The following is a 19,606-nucleotide window of genomic DNA, read 5'->3' as shown; positions in this document are numbered from 1 at the left end:
AAGCTGGGTGGCAGTGTGAGCTTTGAGGAGGACGCTAGGAGGTTGCAGGGTGACTCGGACAGGTTAGGTGAGTGGGCAAATGCATGGCAGATGCAGTATAATGTAGATAAATGTGAGGTTATCCACTTTGGTGGCAAAAACAGGAAGGCAGAATATTATATGAATGTTGACAGATTAGGAAAAGGGGACGTGCAACGAGACCTGGGTGTCATGGTACACCAGTCATTGAAAGTTGGCATGCAGGTACAGCAGGTGCTGAAGGCGACAAATGGCATGTTGGCCTTCATAGCGAGAGGATTTGAGTATAGGAGCAGCGAGTTCTTACTGCAGTTGTACAGGGCCTTGGTAAGGCCACATCGTGAATATTGTGTACAGTTTTGGTCTCCTAATCCGAGGAAGGACATTCTTGCTATTGAGGGAATGCAGCGAAGGTTTACCAAATTCCCGGGATGGCAGGACTGACATATGAAGAAAGACTGGATCGACTAGGCTTATATTCACTGGAATTTCGAAGAATGAGAGGGGATCTCATAGAAACATATAAAATTCTGATGGGATTGGACAGGTTAGATGCAGGAAGAATGTTCCCGATGTTGGGGAAGTCCAGAACTAGGGGTCACAGTCTAAGGCTAAGGGGTATGCCATTTAGGACCGAGATGAGGAGAAACTTCTTCACTCATAGAATTGTGAACTCGTGGAATTCTCTACCATAGAAAGTTGTTGAGGCCAATTCATTAGTTATATTCAAAAGGGAGTTAGATGTGGCCCTTACAGCTAAAGGGATCAAGGGGTATGGAGAGAAAGCAGGAATGGGGTACTAAAGTTGCAAAAATGATCAGCCATGATCATATTGAATGGTGGTGCAGGCTCGGAAAGCCGAATGGCCTACTCTTGCACCTATTTTCTATGTTTCTAGAGCACCTCCACACTTGTACAATTTATTACCCCTATGTGGTGAAGCATAAAATATCAATCGAGAGTAACAAAGAGCAGCTAAAACAGGAAGGTAAGTGTTACAAGTGATAAAGTTTAACAAATTAAGTCAGTGACTTGAAGTTTTAGATTAATACCTAACAAGATGCTCCTGTCTCACAAGTAATGAATATTCCATGAACAGCAAGGGAGTGCTGTCTGCTGTTTGATGTCACTGACATTGAAAATTTAGGAGAACAGAAATTTCATCATTTTTCATTTGTATGCAAATTTGCCTGTTACACAAATTAACCCCTGAACCCCATGTCACTTCTCATCTGGAGGAATTTACTTGCAAGCATCACACAGTGAAGTCTTGTTACGATCGCAGGGTCATTGGGGCTTCCCTGTGCAAAGGAGGGCCAAAGTCACAAAGCCAGGCTTTGTTTACCCTCATTATTTGTGGATAAAAGAGTAATTGCAACAGTGGCACGTTGTAAAATGCACATCTGCAATGCTGACTCCTGTGTACCAGCGTAATTGGAATGCAAAATGCAACTGTACCTCTTTCAATGGCATGTTTAGTGTGAATCATTTCCACTAGCTTTAAGGTGAAACATCGGGACAATATACAAATCCTATTACTCTTCCTTTCAGCTATGAAGTCTTCAACTCTGAAAGTCTTTGTTATTTATCACCTTAGACAAATGCCACTATCTGCATGAGAAGGCCGGAATAGGCTGATTGAGCTTTTCTAATTGATGTGGATTTAATTATGCTAATTTGGCCAGCTGTAAAGCGTTTTCAGTTTGTGCATAATGTGACCAGCAAATACAGGTGTCCTTTCACTAGAGGCGCTTAATGTTTAACCTCATCATTTTTACTGGCGAGAGGGATTCAATACAGGGGTTAAGAAGCACAAAGTTTGGTGCGTGTGTGGGTCTTTATAGTCTGTGTGACCAATAGCAATGAAATTGTAGTCAGCTGCTTTGTATAATCCATACAATGCTTTTTCTAAAACATTTTGAATCTGTTTTCCCTCTTTATTTTTTCAACTATTTGCTCAAAGTGGAAAATACAGCAGTAACCCCGAGGCCGACAGCGAGTCAATTCAGATACGAGCAGTAAATAGGACAAGATTAACACTATCAATATATGTAGGCTTGACAGTAGAGGGCATTCTGCTCATTCCAGTTAACCCATTTTAGAATGAGAGCTACTTAACTATCAACATTGAAAGTCTAGCCTAATTACAAAAACTTTGTAACTTTAATAATTGAGGCAGGTCTGTACTTCTTTAAATTGTATTTTGTAACAATCACATCAAAAGATAGACATATCTTGAAAGTATAAAGTCCTGCAATACTGTAGGGGTTAACTACGAGATTATGATGTTTACCAAGAAGCCATTATGACATGAGTTTCAGAAACATGGACTTAAAAGTTCATTTTAATATGCTAGTTAAGCAAGTTTAAAAGAATAAAAAATGAAATGCAGGTTTCATCTGCGCTTCATTTACAGAATGTGACAAGTGCCAAATTTTATTGCTTGCACATTACAGTACTGAAAACCATGACTATTTTCTTGCTTGCAAATAACAACGCCCTTGATGTACGCTCCTGTGCCTCAAGGTCCACCCTGTTCATACAGGACAATGCTTAGCATCAGTAAAGTGGAGGGAGGTAGATTCAAGTGCACCATAATTTTATATTCCATAGTTCAATCTTATCTGATGTGTTGCTATGCAAGCACTGAGTATCTTATGTACAGCAGTGTTCATCAGCAGGAATTTCTTGCTTCACATGCCTGAGGGAGGGGCTCTTAAGGAGGTTGTGATCCAAATAGTTTCTGTCCTAATAGGATCTCAGTATTTCATATATTAAAGGGGATAAGAATTCCGTATAAAAACAGAAACAAGCTTCTAGATTGCCATCTAATTTTGTAAGACACGTTAGATTAAGTTCACAATGGAAAAAGATACAAATTTACATTTAATTATGAAACATAAACTTGCACTGTCTCAAATATGATGCTCTAAAGACATCTTAACATGTCAATACTTCATGTTGGCAAATGTTTTGTAGAAAAAATCAGATGTCATAGTACAAGTAAAAACCCTTATCCTCAATTATTTGGGTAGGGGGGAGGAACTCCTCTGTACTTAATTAAATTTATGTCAAAAGTAAAAATAACCATTAAGTGGATGACCACTTGATTGGGAGAACTGTTTTTTGGGCTAGGTGCGGATGTGATTTGGCACTCAACGTGGCTCCCAGATCTCCAAGCGATGAGTAGTAGGGTGATGGAAGCATCAGGACAGTGATTTCTCCTGCAGCGCTTAAGGCTTGCACATTCTTTGAAAGACGGGATTTCAACATAGTACCCTTTTAAAAACCAGTTACAACAGAGTTATGGGGGGGGTGGTGCGGGGGTTGTTGGTAGTGGGGGTGGGGGGGGATAATTTTCGGAGGGGGACGGATAATTTTCAGGGGAGGAGGGGAGATCATTTTCAATTCTAGACGTGGGCGGAAAACCAGCAGTTGCAAATTAGCCACCCAATGTGAACCCCCGTCCTATGTTCCATTCCATTAACGTCAATGGAAAGGAAAATGGTTCAGGTCGTATCATGGACGACCGATCCACAACCATCAGTCTTCCACTGCACCCAAAGTGAAGATTACCCCACAATTTACTTTTCTTTCCCATGAAGATACAAATTTTTTTTTAAATTTGTTTTCTCTCCTCTTTCCCTGGTTTATGAAACTGTGGCTGGGAGGGACACAGAGAATGGGATGGGTGAACCCGTTTCCAGCCTGTAATGCTATGTACTGGGGTGAAACAGCTAGTCTTCGCTCAGTGCTTTACTGATAAAACTGAAGTCAGGAATTCAGTGGCATTATAGATCTAGTCCCTTTTAGTATCCTTAAATAACAGCAATCATATGAAGGATATGCTAATAGGTTTAGATGAAGAAGGGAGGGAGGAAAGTTGTGTGGAGCATAAACGGTGGCATAGACCAGTTGGGCGAAATGACTTGCTTCTGTGCAGTAAATTCTATGTAATATCACCTCTCAAACTTTATAGAATTATTTTTCAGTATTTTTAATGCTGTCATGAACGTTGTCATAAAATTAAAAATGAGTTGGCTGGGGAACAGTATAACTCCGGTCTACCAGCTATAAATCATACTATACAGACACCTGTTTGAGATTGGTAGCTGTGGGTTAACTGCACCAATGTCAGTCCCACAATGATGTCACCAGCATTCTTTATCAAAAATGGATTAGATAGAACACAAGGGTGGTAAAGAAAAGTTTGTCGTAGTTTCATTTTCAAAGTTTACTGTCGATGACAACCCCTCCGATTCCGGGCTGAGTCAGTCCTCCCTGGCTGTTTCTACCAATTGTGCCATCAGCCCTCATTGTTTCGACACAAATATTCAGAAAGCAATTTTTTTTAAACAGCATAGTAATGAAAAAATTGATGTCAGGGCTAACCAGAATTCCTTTCACTGGTTTTAAGAAGATTGTGAATATTGGACTCCCACTTTCAGATAATGGTGAAAGTGTAAATCTTGATTCATTTATGCACTTAATTTTTGTAAGGGTAATACCAGTAAAAGGATAGTTTTAATATTTGTCTCATTCTAACCCTTAAAGCAAGCCAATGAGATCCCACTGGAAATGGAAATTTGTGGTATCTGAGCACAGGAAATAGAATCACTTAAAAAAATCTATTATTTCCAATCCCTGGATCGTTCCCCATTATCTCCTACTTTTTTTTCCCTATATGGTCTATGTGCCTTCATCGGTGATGAGAATAGAATGATCTTCAGCACACTTTTTGAAAACTGGCTACCCATATTGTTCTGTTACTAGCTGACAGGAGGAGTGCTTGTTGTAGAGTGATTGAGCTACATCAGCTTTTCCTGCTTATTAGGTGGAATTCTCTACTATCCAAGGACCTTTAGCATCATAGTCGATACCGAGAAAACTCATTCCAACAACAAGCTTGTCACTTGCCTCTTCAAGCAGTCGGAGCCAAACCAAGAACCCTAAAGCTCAAAAACAAATGCCCCAATTATTCTTGTGCTGTAGGATTGTGTAGCGCTGCCTCAAAATAACATTGCATGGAATAGAGGATTTGAATGTTGAATGATATAAAACAATCCGCTAGTTCTAAATCTGAAAGAACTTCCAACGGTTTCTTAATCTATCTGCTTTATTTCAACATTACCAATGTGCAGATTTTCTTCCTTACTTTTCTCCTCATTTCGTTTAATGCTTCCAAAACTGTTTGATTTTACCAAACTCTTGAAAGCTGTTAAACTTTTTATTGGTTGGTTATGTACAAGACCCCAACAGAATGTACTGATGTGGAAATAAACAAATACACAAAAGATCCATATGTAAATTTAAACAAATCTGAAAATTCAGTAAAGATCGGGGGGCGGGGGGGGGGGGGGAGTTCCTTGTCAATGTGATTTGTAACACAGCACAGTAGGGGATGATGCATGCAATGAAAGTTTCGGAGTCTTTCAGTGAGTTTCTATGCCTCCAATGTCTAAAGGTATTAAGGTGGACTGGTGTGTTAAGATGACCCCCTGCTCCTCAGCTCTAAATACAGATAGCAGGAAATGAGGTATATGGATTTCTTTTTTCCTGGTTATTTATTTCCAGGGGAATATAACTCACATAGAAAGCACCTTTGGTCACTCAAGAGATGCACAAAAGGTGCCCTGAGACTCCCTTCTGTCCGCAGGAACAATAGACCAAGCTGGATGACAACTAATGCTGTACAGAGAGTTAAGACCTTCAGGTGGGTCTATTCAAATTCCAATGATGTGGGGGTGCTCAAGAATGGGTGAGGATTTCACCAGCCACAGCAGGTTTAGGATCAAAAGGTCTAGTTAAAGAAAAGACGGCAAGGAAATCTTAAACCCCTTTTGTAATGTAACTTTATAAACCAAACACAAAGGATCCTTAGATTGAGGCCTGTTACACAGAGAACAAAGGGTGCACCAAAACTGATTTGATTGATGGAAGTGGTGTGTTGGCTCAATCATCTGATCTGATTAATACTTTTAAATCACAGAATTCAAGTTGAGGAGTTACTGGTGCTACGGTTACCCTAATATATCTTTCCGATCAACTTTATTACTCAGAAATGCAATCATCCTGTAAACGGGTTTAGAAGACAGAATACTGTAATTAATTGAAAGCACTGTGTCGGAGTGTGTTAAATAACAATGCAACATACATCCAGGATGTTTTGAATGCTTTTATTTCAAAAAAATTAACCTTGCGAGCAAACTCAATAGGGGTTTAAAAATAAAACAATCTCGTTGGTTGTGTTAACAGAGCAATAACTATATCAAGAATAAAATGTAAATATTTGCAGTGCTCCTGAAACTTCAGACTAGCGTGTGACTTCTTTTTTTTAAGTGAATAAATCCTATTAAATTGAGTCTCTATTTAAAATTTTCTACACTCACCCCACAATTACTTGATGGCCCATCAAGGGTTAATTATACCAAACCCACCACTATTGAATTAGGAGCCACTATCATTGCTTGTTTTTTTTTACAGCCCTCGCCACAGTGATTTGTGGGTGTGCAGTCTTCGCACAGCAAATGTGCACATCGGAATCAGTCTGACACTTTCAGCCATGATGAAAAAATTGCATTAATGTCTCGTTGTTTTGACGTCGTGACCAGGTGAAAGAATTTATTCCTGAACAGTATTTCTTTCCCTTTTTTTCCCCTTTACATGTTTTGAACACGTGAAGTGTTTATATCTTGCACCATAGTGCGATTCATTGAACTGGGAATTACATTTGGGAACGGCGAGTGCTCCTCCCAAAACTTCCCAGGACTGGTATAATGTATTATTCTATTCCTTACACTTGACTACCGTGATCCCTTAGTAATATTTGTCAACTCTGACGGCAGTCACAATGAAGAGACTATACACAGAATTCCTAATTACAGATTAAAGACAAAGAAAAACCTACACTACAGTTTCCATGTGGCAGCTGATGTGAGGTACAAAGGAACAAAGAGTGCAAAGTCCTCCTCTTTTTCATCTGCACAAATGTAAAATGCATTAGATAGTGACTGTGGGTAGGTGTGCCTGGGGCTAAATTGCAGCTGCACGCTCTATCGTGTAGGAGGACAGTTTTGTGATGTACCCAGGGGCCTGAGTAACCTCTGCGAAGTCTATTAATGCCACAGTTAAGCACATTCTGCTCCTAACAAACAACATTACTCATAAAACATTTTTCTTAAAATTAAGTACATAAACTAGAGATTCATTATGTCCTATCTCGCCAAGTTTTTTTTTTTAACTGCTGCTTATATTTTCCTGGCCTGGTGTCACAGCATCAGCGTTCCAGAGTAAAAAGCCAAGTCTATCTAAAAGCCAAAAAAACATTGCTGTAAGCGACAGAGACACTATCACTGAAGAGATGCTGAGAAGAAAGCTATGACCCCAAACAGCACTACTGCATGATTTTTAAAAAAAACCTTTGCATCGTGACACAGCTGTGAGGTATCCGAGAAGTAAAAGGGCTCTATTTGCCGATCTTTGGGGCAAGTGTTAATTAATACTGCAATGCTGATGCTGAAAATTTCTGGTCATTTATTTAATATTTACTCCAGCAAACCTTTATTCTTTAATTGTGTTTTTCATTCAAGTATTTGAAGCTGCAAATGCTTGCAGCTATAATCAGTTATGAATCAGTTCATTGGAGGTAGATTTTGATAGTGCCTACTTGCTTACTGTCTGCAAAGGGAGGGGGGAAGAAAGCATCCCTGCTTTAGTCGCATCAAATAAATGGCACCACACAGCATAGTTTCAACACTAGCTTGAATTACAGCTGTTTATCTTTTAGCTTTCCTAAAGATTAATTAATTGCAAATGCAACACTGTGAATCAAGGGAATACCTGCCAGACTTCTTATTAATACCTTCGCTAAATAATCCCTGCACCACACTGATTAATTCGCAATAAAAAAAAACAGGGGAGAGACTAAAGCAGTCTTTGCCTGAAAACAATTCATGGATGGCTGCCCAATTAGTCCACTAGCACTCTGATCCTCCTTTCAGACCCTGTGGCCCTTTGAGGACATGACAGGACTCGAGCGATAACCTGGCAACCTAGGTATAAACACAGCCAAGTGCGAGCTTTTGAAGCTGCAGCTTGGCTCCCATCAAGTCCGCAAGAAGAAAGTATTTAGGCACCATGTCATACAGTACAAAGGATAAAAACAGATTCGACCGGAAATTCAATGTGGCACCACATATGGGATACATGAATGTGGTTACACAACAGGCCACATATTTTTGAGCAGATAGTCTCCTGCATGTGAAACAGGGACATGTGTAACCATCGTAACTTTGCTATGAATCTGTATTTAATTTGGGTTGGGGTGGTGGCAGGGATCGGAGATCTAAAGCCGCCACAGGTTTGTGGCAGATGGCTCTGTGTCAGCTATGACAAGCAGCCAGGCTCAGCTTCCTCTGCAGATTTTCTTTCTCTCTGATCAGGTAAATATGGGCACACTCTGGAAACTTCCACAGATTCTGCCTTAGGCTGCAAGTTTGTGACTTAAACCCATCTGTCACAAATCTTCTCTAGCTTCTGCTGCGAGCAGAGACCTGAATTTGCCACGAAGAACTACCCAGGAAAAGCGGGCCAAGTCAACCTATACAAAAGAAAAGAAGAAACTTTTTAAAGAACAAAGGAATTTCCTTTTATATCTCTACATCTTTGAAGTACCAAAAAAAAGTATGCATAAAAAAACCCTGCATTTTATATGGATTAGACTTTTTCATCTCAATTGCTCTTTTACACATTCCATAGCTTAATGACAATGGAAAATCTGAAAGTTAAATGCACACAAATGGTAGGAATCCAGTGGCGCTGTTGCAAAATGCTCACCTCAAATGACCAAGGCCACAGGTTCACCTACCAATTCAATTAGGTGAGTTTAGCTGGTCTGGCTCTGTAGCTCGGACAGTAAAGCAGTAGGACTTCCATGCATGGATTCAGTGGACATGACCACTCACTTGCCAGGCTGTTAGATGGAACAGCTTCATAGTAATAGCACGCTTCAACTCAGGAAAAAAATTCAACAATGGGTCTTGCTCTGCACTGCAGAATGAATTCCTGTCAGTTGATGGGCAATGGCACTGATGGCAGTCGTATGAAAGCATACAGCCAAGACCAGTACATTTTCCACGCTGGAGCAGCAGGACAACAACACTGATGTTGTAGGAATAAAATAATACAAAGAAAATGTAAATAGTTGTATGGATGTGCAAAACATTGCTGCACTGCCCTAATTTTGGAGGAGGGGAGTAGCTCAGATTATAGCATTTGCCGATATTCATCCCCTGGTTCCTCAAGACGGCAAGTTGCTCATCGTATCCATATCATGCACAACACCTGGTCCGGGCTTGGTGCCTTGCTTTTACTAATGAGTTAAACAGAAGTTAACAAGATTATACTGTAGCTTGCTTTTCAATAGCAAGTTTGCAATAGAACAGCACAGGCAGTGGCAATGGAGATATTTCTGGGCATTCCCACCAGAGCGCACAGACTGGGAGGCTGCAAGGGAAAGATTTTTTTTATTGGCCAACTTCTTTGGTTCTGGGTGAGATAATCTGGCAAACTTCCTTTTACTCACGCTTAAGGTTGTGCCAAACATTAAGGGACAGAAGAGAATGCAGCCCTGTTTCCAGAATTAAAAATGCTCTTTGAATGTAATCTTGTGGCACTTCGCATGACAAGATATTACCCAGAATTGACTCTTTCCTCATTCTCTCTGTTGCCTTTAACTTCTCTGATCATCCCATGCTCAATGTTTTTCTGCTAAAGTCCACCTATGTGGTACTGCTGTCTCTTGCTCCTACTCACACATTGAAGGCACTCCCATTATCCCGTGCTCTGCAAGCTCCATGAATTCCCCGTTGTCCAGTGAACTGACTTTAAAGTTTTTGTATTTGCTTTCAAATCCCACCATGACCTCACCCACCGTACAAAGTGATCGTCTCCTACCTTACAGATTCACGTATACCCCTGCATCTCTACCACTGCACTACTTCTTTCCTGATCCTTGCACACCACCACCAGCAGCAGCAAAAACTTGCACTTATATGGTGGGGCCAAAATTGCCCCCCTCCTTAAGGCCCATTACTGTCTCTTAGAACAGAGAGGCCTCATCGACCGGGGGCAGACGTATGGGCTGACCCATCCGAAATTGCCCCTGGGCCGGGAGGGGCAAAAATGGGTTTCCGCGTCGCCCGTTCTGCCGCCCCGTCGGGCCTTCCAACCAGCAGCGACCCATTTTCGCCCCGCGCTGGAAATTGCCCCACGGGAGCAGCACCGCTGCCGGTTGGTGCCACCGACAGCTTCCCCCAGGCTCATCGGTCCTTAAACGGGAGGGCGCACTGTCGCGGTCACCGTGCCGACTGCGAGGTTGGCCCGACAATGGTGGCCAAGGGTTCGGCCAGGCTGCAAACAGGCAGCCGCATGGCACCCCCTCTTGGGTACCGGGCCGCTGGCCTGGTCGAAATCCTCCCTGGTGGCCCAGTGTGCCAAAACTAATTGCAGAGTTCGCAGCGGCCCTCCCTTTTAACTGACGACTTAGAGTGATGGCTGCCCCGCTCCAAGGGTACTTCCACCCTTCAACACCCCCCCGGCCGGAAATAAAAACCAATGAATTGAATAACAGTCCAATCTCCGCCCCATGGATTGGGGCGGAGAAAAAAACTACTCGGTGAGCGCGCCTACTTTTTGGTCGGGGGGGCAATTTTGGCCCCAATATCTTTAACATAGAAAAATGTCCCAAAACACTTCACAGAGGCACAATCAAAAATGGACACCGAGCCAAAGGAGATATTAGAAGGGGTCATCTAAAGCTTTGTCAAAGAGGTGGGTTTTAGGGAGGGTCTTAAAGGAGGAGGTGGTGGAGAGGTTGGGGGGAAATACTAGAGTGGGTGCAAAGGTGGCTGAAGGCAGGAGTGGAGGTGCACATGAGGCCAGAATCATGGTGAAGAAAGAATATTAGGGACAGGAAAGGCCATGAAAGAACTGAAACACAATGATGATCAACTCATTTAGCCACTATATCCAGCTCCCTCCGCTTCGTCACCTCCCTTCACAAATCTCGTCAAAATCTTTCTTCTGCGACTATGCCTTTTTTGCCCCACCTGACATCCTCCATTTTTCCCTTTTTCTCCTGAAGGAGACCATTTGGCCAATCATGTCTGTCTCAGCCCTACCCTTTCAACTGGATCTATCTTAATTTCCCTCCATGTTTCCTTTATACTTGAAAATCTACATTGGGTCCTCCATCTCCTCTGTTCCAATGAAAAGCTGCAATCTTTCAAACCTTTCTTCATACCTAGAATCTCATATTCTTGTTAGCATGAGTCAACCTTATTTGAGCCCTATCCTGGATTCTAAAAGCCATCCGATAATTGGGTGCCCAGAACTGCATGCAATAAGTCCAACCATGGTCTAAAGTGTCAGTCTTGGTTCAGTGATAGCACTCTCGCTGCTAAATCAGAAATGTGTGGGCAACAGGTTTGAGACTTGAGCATATAATCTATGCTGGCACTTCAGTGTAGTACTGAGGGAGCAATGCATTGTCGAATGTGGTGTCTTTTAGATGAGGCTCCATCTGACTTCTAAGGTAGATGTAAAGTATCCTATGACAATATTCAAAGAAGAGCAGGGGAGTTCCTCTGGCGTCCTGGCTAATGATTATCCCTCAATCATCATCACTACAACAGATTAGCTGGTTATTTATTTTAGCTGCAGTGTTTCTCTACATTACGACAATATCTACACTTCAAAAGCACTATATTGGCTGTGAAGTGCTTTTGGATGTCCAGGAACGTGAAAGGTGCTATATAAAGTTATTTTATCTTAACTAATAACTTGTACTGATTTAACATCACTTGCTTCTATATTTAATGACAACTTGTATTCTAATAGTGCTTTTCATGTGCAAGAAGATGTCAAAGCACTTGACATTTGGAAGACACAAGAGATGCTGAGTAGGAGGAGAAAAGGTAAAAACAGAGCAAGAAAGATGCATTTATATAGTGCCTTTCACAACCACTGGACATCTCAAAGCGCTTTATAGTCAATGAAGTACATTTCGAGTGTAGTCACTGTTATAATGTGGGAAACGTGGCAGCTGCTTTCTGCACAGCAAACTCCCACAAACAATAATGTGATAATGACCAGATAATCTGCTTCATTATGTTGAGTGAGGGATAAATATTGGCCAGGACACTGGGAATAACTCCCCTGCTCTTCTTCAAAATAGTGTCGTGGGATCTTTTACATCCACCTGAGAAGGAAGACGGGCCCTTGGTTTAACGTCTCATCCAAATAACGACACCTCCGACAGTGCGACACTCCCTCAGTACTGTACTGGAGTGTCAGCCTTGACTTATATGCTCATGTCCCTGGAGTGGGGAGAGATAGTTAAGAGGGTAGAAGCAAAGGCACAAGTAAAGAGAATGGATTTGAGGAGGTTTTAAAACGTAGGGAGGCAGGTAGTAAAATGGAGGGAACTGGGAGCTTGAGGGTGGAGTAGATAAAATCTAAAATACCATTTGCCTTTGCTAAAATATACTTATACAAAGGCCTTTATCAGCTGTTAACATTGTGACAATAGTCTCAGGACATCAAAATTCTAAAAGATAGAAACCCATTTGGCTACGTGTTCACCCATATGGAAGACATGGGGTTTAGAGCAAAACTTGAAGCATAATTCTACTATCACAGTAATTAAACTTACGCTGAACTAGCCCATGTGTTTACCATGTGGAGTTCATTACTGTGCTCAGAAGTATTGCCAAGGAGAGCAGGATGACTGAATAGACTCTGGATATAAAAAGGTTACAAGAGCTACCAAATTTGATAAGTAGGTAGTCCAAATAGCTACCAGTGGAGAAATTGTTTTGATTTAATGTTACATTTCACATACTGTTTACCTTGTAAGTGCAGATGGATAAAATTTATCTTAAATCAATATTGCAAGAGATCAGAAAAATTAATTGCACGATGCAGTAATTCAGATTTCTTTCAACAGACTGGATTGTGCAGAAGGTTAATACACTGCTCTTTCCAAATGTGCCCACTCGCAGCCTCCGCCGCTGACCCCACTGGTGTTTGTGGGGTGGGGGGGGGGGGAGCCATGAGAAGCAGGCCTTTGTCTCTGAATCCAGCCAAAAACGCTGGGATGAAAAATCTACTCTTTTTCCTGGCAGTAAGAGTTATGCTCAACGCAGTTCTGAGTTGACTGACTTGAGCACAGAACGAGCCACTATTTGGCTGGAATTGGCACTAAGTTGGTTCTGGGACTAGGCGACAAAAAATGGGACAAGTGTTCCATGGCCGACATTTACATTTCTCACCTAGACTACTGCTTAAACCTGCTCTCTCAAAAAAAAACTGTTGTTTGAATTTACATTTCATGCATTGGGTTTGAAAATGCAGCACAGCTACAAAACCCATTGGACGAAGTTTCCAACAGGACCTCGTGGGTATAGAGCCTCTACAAAGTCATCAACATATGGGGGTAGGGGGCTAGGCAGGACCAGGGCATCCCTACATTGGGCGTTGTGATGCCCAGGCCTCAGTGGGGACATAAGAACATAAAAAATAGGAACAGGAGTAGGCCAGACGGCTTCTCGAGCCTGCTCCGCCATTCAATAAGATCATGGCTGATCTTATCATGGACTCAGCTCTACTTCCCCGCCCGCTCCCCATAACCCCTTATCGTTTAAGAAACTGTCTATTTCTGTCTTAAATTTATTCAATATCCTAGTTTCCTCTCTGAGGCAGCGAATTCTATAGATTTACAACCCTTTGAGAGAAGAAATTTCTCCTCATCTCTGTTTTAAATGGGCGGCCCCTTATTCTAAGATTATGCCCCCTATTTCTAGTCTCCCCCACCAGTGGAAACATCCTCTCTGCATCGACCTTGTCAAGCCCTCTCATAATCTTATACGTTTCGATAAGATCACCTCTCATTCTTCTGAATTCCAATGAGTAGAGGCCCAACCTACTTAACCTTTCCTCATAAGTCAACCCCCTCATCCCTGGAATCAACCTAGTGAACCTTCTCTGATCAATCTCCAAAGCAAGTATATCCTTTCGTAAATATGGAAACCAAAACTGTACGTAGTATTCCAGGTGTAGCCTCACCAATACCCTGTATAGCTGTAGCAAGACTTCCCTGCTTTTATACTCCATCCCCTTTGCAATAAAGGCCAAGATACCATTGGCCTTCCTGATCACTTGCTGTACCTGTATACTATCCTTTTGTATTTCATGCACAAGTACCCCCAGGTCCCGCTGTACTGCGGCACTTTGCAATCTTTCTCCATTTAAATAATAACTTTCTCTTAGATTTTTTCTGCCAAAGTGCATTAGGTCGGTACAGGCTTACCTTGAGAGGTGGATGTGTGTAGCACGTGGTGGTGTAGGCCTGGAATGGTACCCCAGATATGCTTCCAAACTGTTAAAGGTAGGCTACTCATGGCTCCTGCCCCTGACCCCACAAACATTACTGGATGAATGAATGCACCCTCTTTTTCAGTGTTACGCACATTACTTCCAGTCACGTTCACCTCACCTCATCACACTGGGAACTCAGAGAGCAAAATCTAATTTGTATTATTCAATAGCTGCACAAATGTCAATACATTAAGGGGGTAGAGTTTCTGCTAGGTTGTGCCCAAAATCGACCAAACCAGCGCAAAAAATTGATAAGTTCAATATTTTCAGGGTACATTAATAAGAACAAAAATAAAAATAGAGACTCCTCAGGATTGACATTCCAGAGTTTACATTTATAAAAAAGGAATTGGACTTTGATCCAGGATGTCTGATTAAGTCAGAATATTTGAAGTTTTTACTCTGCCACTCCCATCAGAAACACGCCTGTAAACATCTGTGCGCCTGATGCGCTCCATTTTCATTCATTGTTCAAGGTTAATTAGGTCTGATCAAGTCTAGTTTGGGAGATTTGTCAAACCTCAGCTGGTGGCTATTGGGTTGGCACCTATGGTTTAGAATGAGAAATTCACACCAGGAATATAACAAGAATAATTTAAATACCTACTGTCAGATATGTGCCAGGTTAACAAAACAGATTATCTGGTCATTATCACATTGCTATTTGTGGGATTTTTATTTTACTATCACCAAGGGCAGACCTCGACGATGAGGTCCAACACTGCCTCCAGTGTGCCAGTTGGTCGCCTGAGGACGAGAGTGTTTGAAGACCAGGACCTCAAGTCTGGCACCAAGCTTATGGTCTACAGTAGTGATACCTGCCCTCCTATATGGCTCAGAGACATGGACTATATAAAACAGACATCTCAAGTCGCTGGAGAAGTACCACCAGCACTGCCTCCGCAAGATCTTATAAATCCACTGGGAGGATAGACGCACCAATGTCAGTGTTCTCGCTCAGGCCAACATTCTCAGCATCAAAGCACTGACCACACTCGACCAGCACCATTGGGCGGGCCACATCGTCCGCATGCCCGATACGAGACTCCCTAAGCAAACGCTTTACTCCGAACTCCTACATAGCAAGCAAGCCCCAGGTGGGCAGAGGAAACATTTCAAGGACACTCTCAAAGCCTCCTTGAGAAAGTGCAACATTACCACTGGCACCTGGGAATCCCTGGCCCAAGACCGCCCTAAGTGGAGGAAGAGCATCCGGGAGGGCGCGGAGCACTTCGAGTCTCGTTGCCGAGAGCATGCAGAAATCAAGCGCAGACAGTGGAGGGAGCGTGCGGCAAACCAGACTTCCCACCCACCCTTTCCTTCAACGACTGTCTGTCCCACCTGTGACAGAGACTGAATTCCTGTATTAGACAGTACAGTCACCTGAGAACTCACTTTTAGAGTGGAAGCAATTTTGAGGGACTGCCTGATGATGATGATGATGATGATTTGTGGGAGCTTGGTATGCACAAATTGGCTGCCGCGTTTCCCACATTACAACAGTGACTACGCTCCAAAAGTACTTCATTGGCTTTGAGACGTCCGGTGGTTGTGAAAAGTGTGAAATAAACACAAGTCTTTCTTTCTTTCTATGTATGGCTCACAGTACACCTAACTGCAAGACAACATGAAAATGCAAAATCATGAGTCTGAAATAAGACTTGTCCAGATGCCGTACATGCTGCACAGGATTGAATGTTGTAATATACAATGGTAATACAGTATAGGCAATACAGGATAGTCACCCATCCAATCCAAACCTGGGCATCCTTGCCAGATTTGTGGTTTCTCACCAGATAACAGGAACTTTGCAATAGTAATCTAAGATACGGAAGATGCAACCTGGCGCAGTGATGAGAAGCAATTGGGAGAGAGATATACGAAGTGTGAAATAATGTGTGCTTAAATCTTGCGTTCTAGATGAAGGTGTTGAGAAAATGATCCATGTGATCTATGGCCATGCTGTGCTCAGTATATGCTGGTGCTTCTTTTTCCACCATGTATGCCCCTTCCTCTGTTGTGATCCTCGACTCACCTATCCTGCCTCACCAAACTCTGGTGTTTCTGTCTGTGCTGGTGCCTGCCTTGAGTGATTTGGGTGACTTTTGGATACAGTGATAAAATGTACGGGATGGTTGCATAGTACATATTCAATGTCTTGGGCTTTGGGGCTTTTCTGTAAAAAAAAAACCCAGCATGAGGTAAGTGTTACATATGTAAACCTGTAAATACCTTGTGTGACCACCAGAGGGATCATCCCCTGGAGTCCCAAGAGATCTCACAATCCCTTGGGAGCATCTGTACTTAAGGAGGCCTCACAGGCTGGAGAGACACTCTGGAGACCTGTAATAAAAGACTACGGTCACACTTTACTTTGAGCGCACAGTATCTGGTCAGACTCTCTATTCATACACAACAACTGGCGACGAGATACAGATGACGAACCCAACGATGCAGAAAACAGTGGGCATCCTGGAGAAATTTTCGGAGGGAGATGATTGGGAAACCTTTGTGGAGCAACGCGACCAATACTTCGTGGCTAATGAGCTGAAAGGAGAAGTGAACGCTGCCAAACGAAGGGCAATCCTCCTCACCGTTTGCGGGGCACCAACTTATGGCCTCATAAAAAATCTGCTCGCTCCAGCAAAACCTACAGAGAAATTGTACGATGATTTGTGCACACTGGTCCGGGAGCATCTGAACCCGAAGGAAAGCGTTCTGATGGCGAGGTACCGGTTCTACATGTACAAAAGGTCTGAAGGCCAGGAAGTGGTGAGGTAAGATGCCTTGCATGACATTGCGAATTTGAAGGCTATTTGGAGCACATGCTCAGGGACTTCTTTGTACTTGGCATTGGCCATGAAGTGATAACTTCGCAAACTTTTGACTGTAGAGACCCCAGTCTTGAGTAAAGCCATAGCGATAGCCCAGGTGTTCATGGCCACCATTGACAATACCAAGCAAATCTCTCAGCACACGAGTAAACATAGAAACATAGAAAATAGGTGCAGGAGCAGGCCATTCAGCCCTTCTAGCCTGCACCGCCATTCAATGAGTTCATGGCTGAACATGAAACTTCAGTACCCCCTTCCAGCTTTCTCGCCATACCCCTTGATCCCCCGAGTAGCAAGAACTTCATCTAACTCCCTTTTGAATATATTTAGTGAATTGGCCCCAACCACTTTCTGTGGCAGAGAATTCCACAGGTTCACCACTCTCTGGGTGAAGAAGTCTCTCCTCATCTCGGTCCTAAATGGCTTACCCCTTATCCTTAGACTGTGACCCCTGGTTCTGGACTTCCCCAACATTGGGAACATTCTTCCTGCATCTAACCTGTCTAAACCCGTCAGAATTTTAAACATTTCTATGAGTACTGCTACAAGTACTGTGAACAAAATAATGTTGTTTTCGAATCGCAACGTACAAGGCAGGCCTCACATGCCTGCAGCTGCACGTCTGCAGATGTTTCAGAGTCCACCATCAAGGGTGATGAATGCTAGGCCATTAACACCTGTTGGCGCTGCGGGAGTGATCATCGTTTCCATTCATGCCGCTTCAAAGGATACGTTTGCAAGGGCTGTGGAACAATGGGACATCTCCAACGTATGTGTAGGCAAGTTGTAAACCCTGCTAATCCTGAAAATGTTGCAGAGGAGGACAGGTCCATGGCGGATCACAACAAACCAGAGCCTCAGACCAAGGAGGCAGAGGTATATAGGGTGCACACAAAGTGTCCCCCAATAATGCTGAAGGTTGAATTAAATAGACTCCCGGTGTCAATGGAGGTGGACATGGGCGCGAGCCAGTCCATTATGAGCAAAAAGATTTTCAATATATTGTGGTGCAGCAAGGCCTCCAGGCCAGTCCTGACTCCCATTCGCACTAAACTGAGAACTTACACAAAGGAACTGATTCCTGTAATCAGCAGTGCTACTGTAAAGGTTTCCTACGATGGAGCGGTGCACAAGTTACCACTCTGGTTGATACCGGGCGATAGTCCCATGCTGCTCGGCAGGAGCTGGCTGGGAAAGATATGCTGGAACTGGGACGCCGTACGAGTGCTCTCGCCCTTTGACGACACTTCATGTGCCCAGGTCTTAAACAAGTTCCCCTCGCTGTTCGAACCAGGCATCGAGAAGTGCCAAGGAGCAAAAGTGCAGATCCACCTAATTCCGGGGACGTGACCGATCCATCACAAGGCGAGAGCAGTACATGATGAGAGAGGGTGGAAATCGAGCTGGACCGGCTACAATGAGAGGGCATCATTTCGCCGATTGAATTCAATGACTGGGCCAGTCCGATTGTTCCAGTCCTCAAGTGAGACGGCACCGTCAGAATCTGTGGTGATTACAAAATAACTATCAATCGTTTCTCCTTGAAGGATCAATACCCACTACCAAAGGCAAACGACCTTTTTGCGACACTGGCGGGAGGAAAGACGTTCACGAAGCTGGACTTGACCTCGGCCTACATGACGCAGGAGCTGGAGGAATCATCGAAGGGCCTCACCTGCATCAACACGCACAAAGGTCTCTTCATTTACAACAGATGCCCGTTTGGGATTCGATCAGCCGCGGCGATATTCCAGAGAAACATGGAAAGCTTGCTGAAGTCGGTCCCGCGCACCATGGTCTTCCAGGACGACATTTTGGTTACAGGTCAGGACACAGTCGAGCATCTGCAGAACCTGGAGGAGGTTTTTAGTCGGCTAAACCGCATGGGGCTCAGGTTAAAAATGATCGAAGTGTGTTTTCCTGGCGCCTGAAGTGCAGTTCCTGGGGAGAAGAACTGTGGCGGACGGCATCAGGCCCACCGATTCGAAGACGGAGTCAATCGAGAATGCACCGAGGCCACTGAACGTGACGGAGCTGCGGTCGTTTCTAGAACTCCTGAACTACTTTGGTAACTACTTACCGGATCTCAGCACACTGTTAGAACTACTGCATAAAGGAGACGAATGGGTATGGGGTAAAAGCAAAGAAAATGCCTTTGTAAAAGCTAGCAAACTGTTATGCTCAAACAAATTGCTTGTGTTGTATGATCCATGTAAGCGTTTGGTACTAACATGTGATGCGTCGTCATACGGTGTCGGTTGTGTATTGCAACAAGCTAATGAATCTGGAAAATTGTAACCGGTTGCTTATGCATCCGA

General features: G+C 43.2%; 1 protein-coding gene across 5 annotated transcripts in view; it reads right to left on the bottom strand.

The window, feature by feature from the left end:
* Positions 1-19,606, bottom strand: part of gtdc1 (glycosyltransferase-like domain containing 1) — a 473,428-nt gene that overhangs the window by 9,999 nt on the left and 443,823 nt on the right. For 2 of the 5 annotated variants that reach the window (XM_070875363.1, XM_070875366.1), the window contains one exon: positions 6,220-8,617. The exons of 2 other annotated variants lie outside the window; for them this stretch is intronic. In XM_070875363.1, coding sequence (XP_070731464.1) covers positions 8,534-8,617 — 84 coding nt within the window. In that variant the 3' untranslated portion in view covers positions 6,220-8,533. Of the gene's footprint in view, positions 1-6,219; positions 8,618-19,606 lie in introns of those variants that run through there. One more of the 5 variants, XR_011592645.1, reaches the window with a different exon arrangement.

The sequence above is a fragment of the Pristiophorus japonicus genome, chromosome 3 (genome assembly GCF_044704955.1).
Source record: "Pristiophorus japonicus isolate sPriJap1 chromosome 3, sPriJap1.hap1, whole genome shotgun sequence".
Classification (NCBI taxonomy): Eukaryota; Metazoa; Chordata; class Chondrichthyes; family Pristiophoridae; genus Pristiophorus; species Pristiophorus japonicus.
Note: the sequence above shows the minus strand (reverse complement) of the source record. Positions and strands in the feature narration are given on the sequence as shown.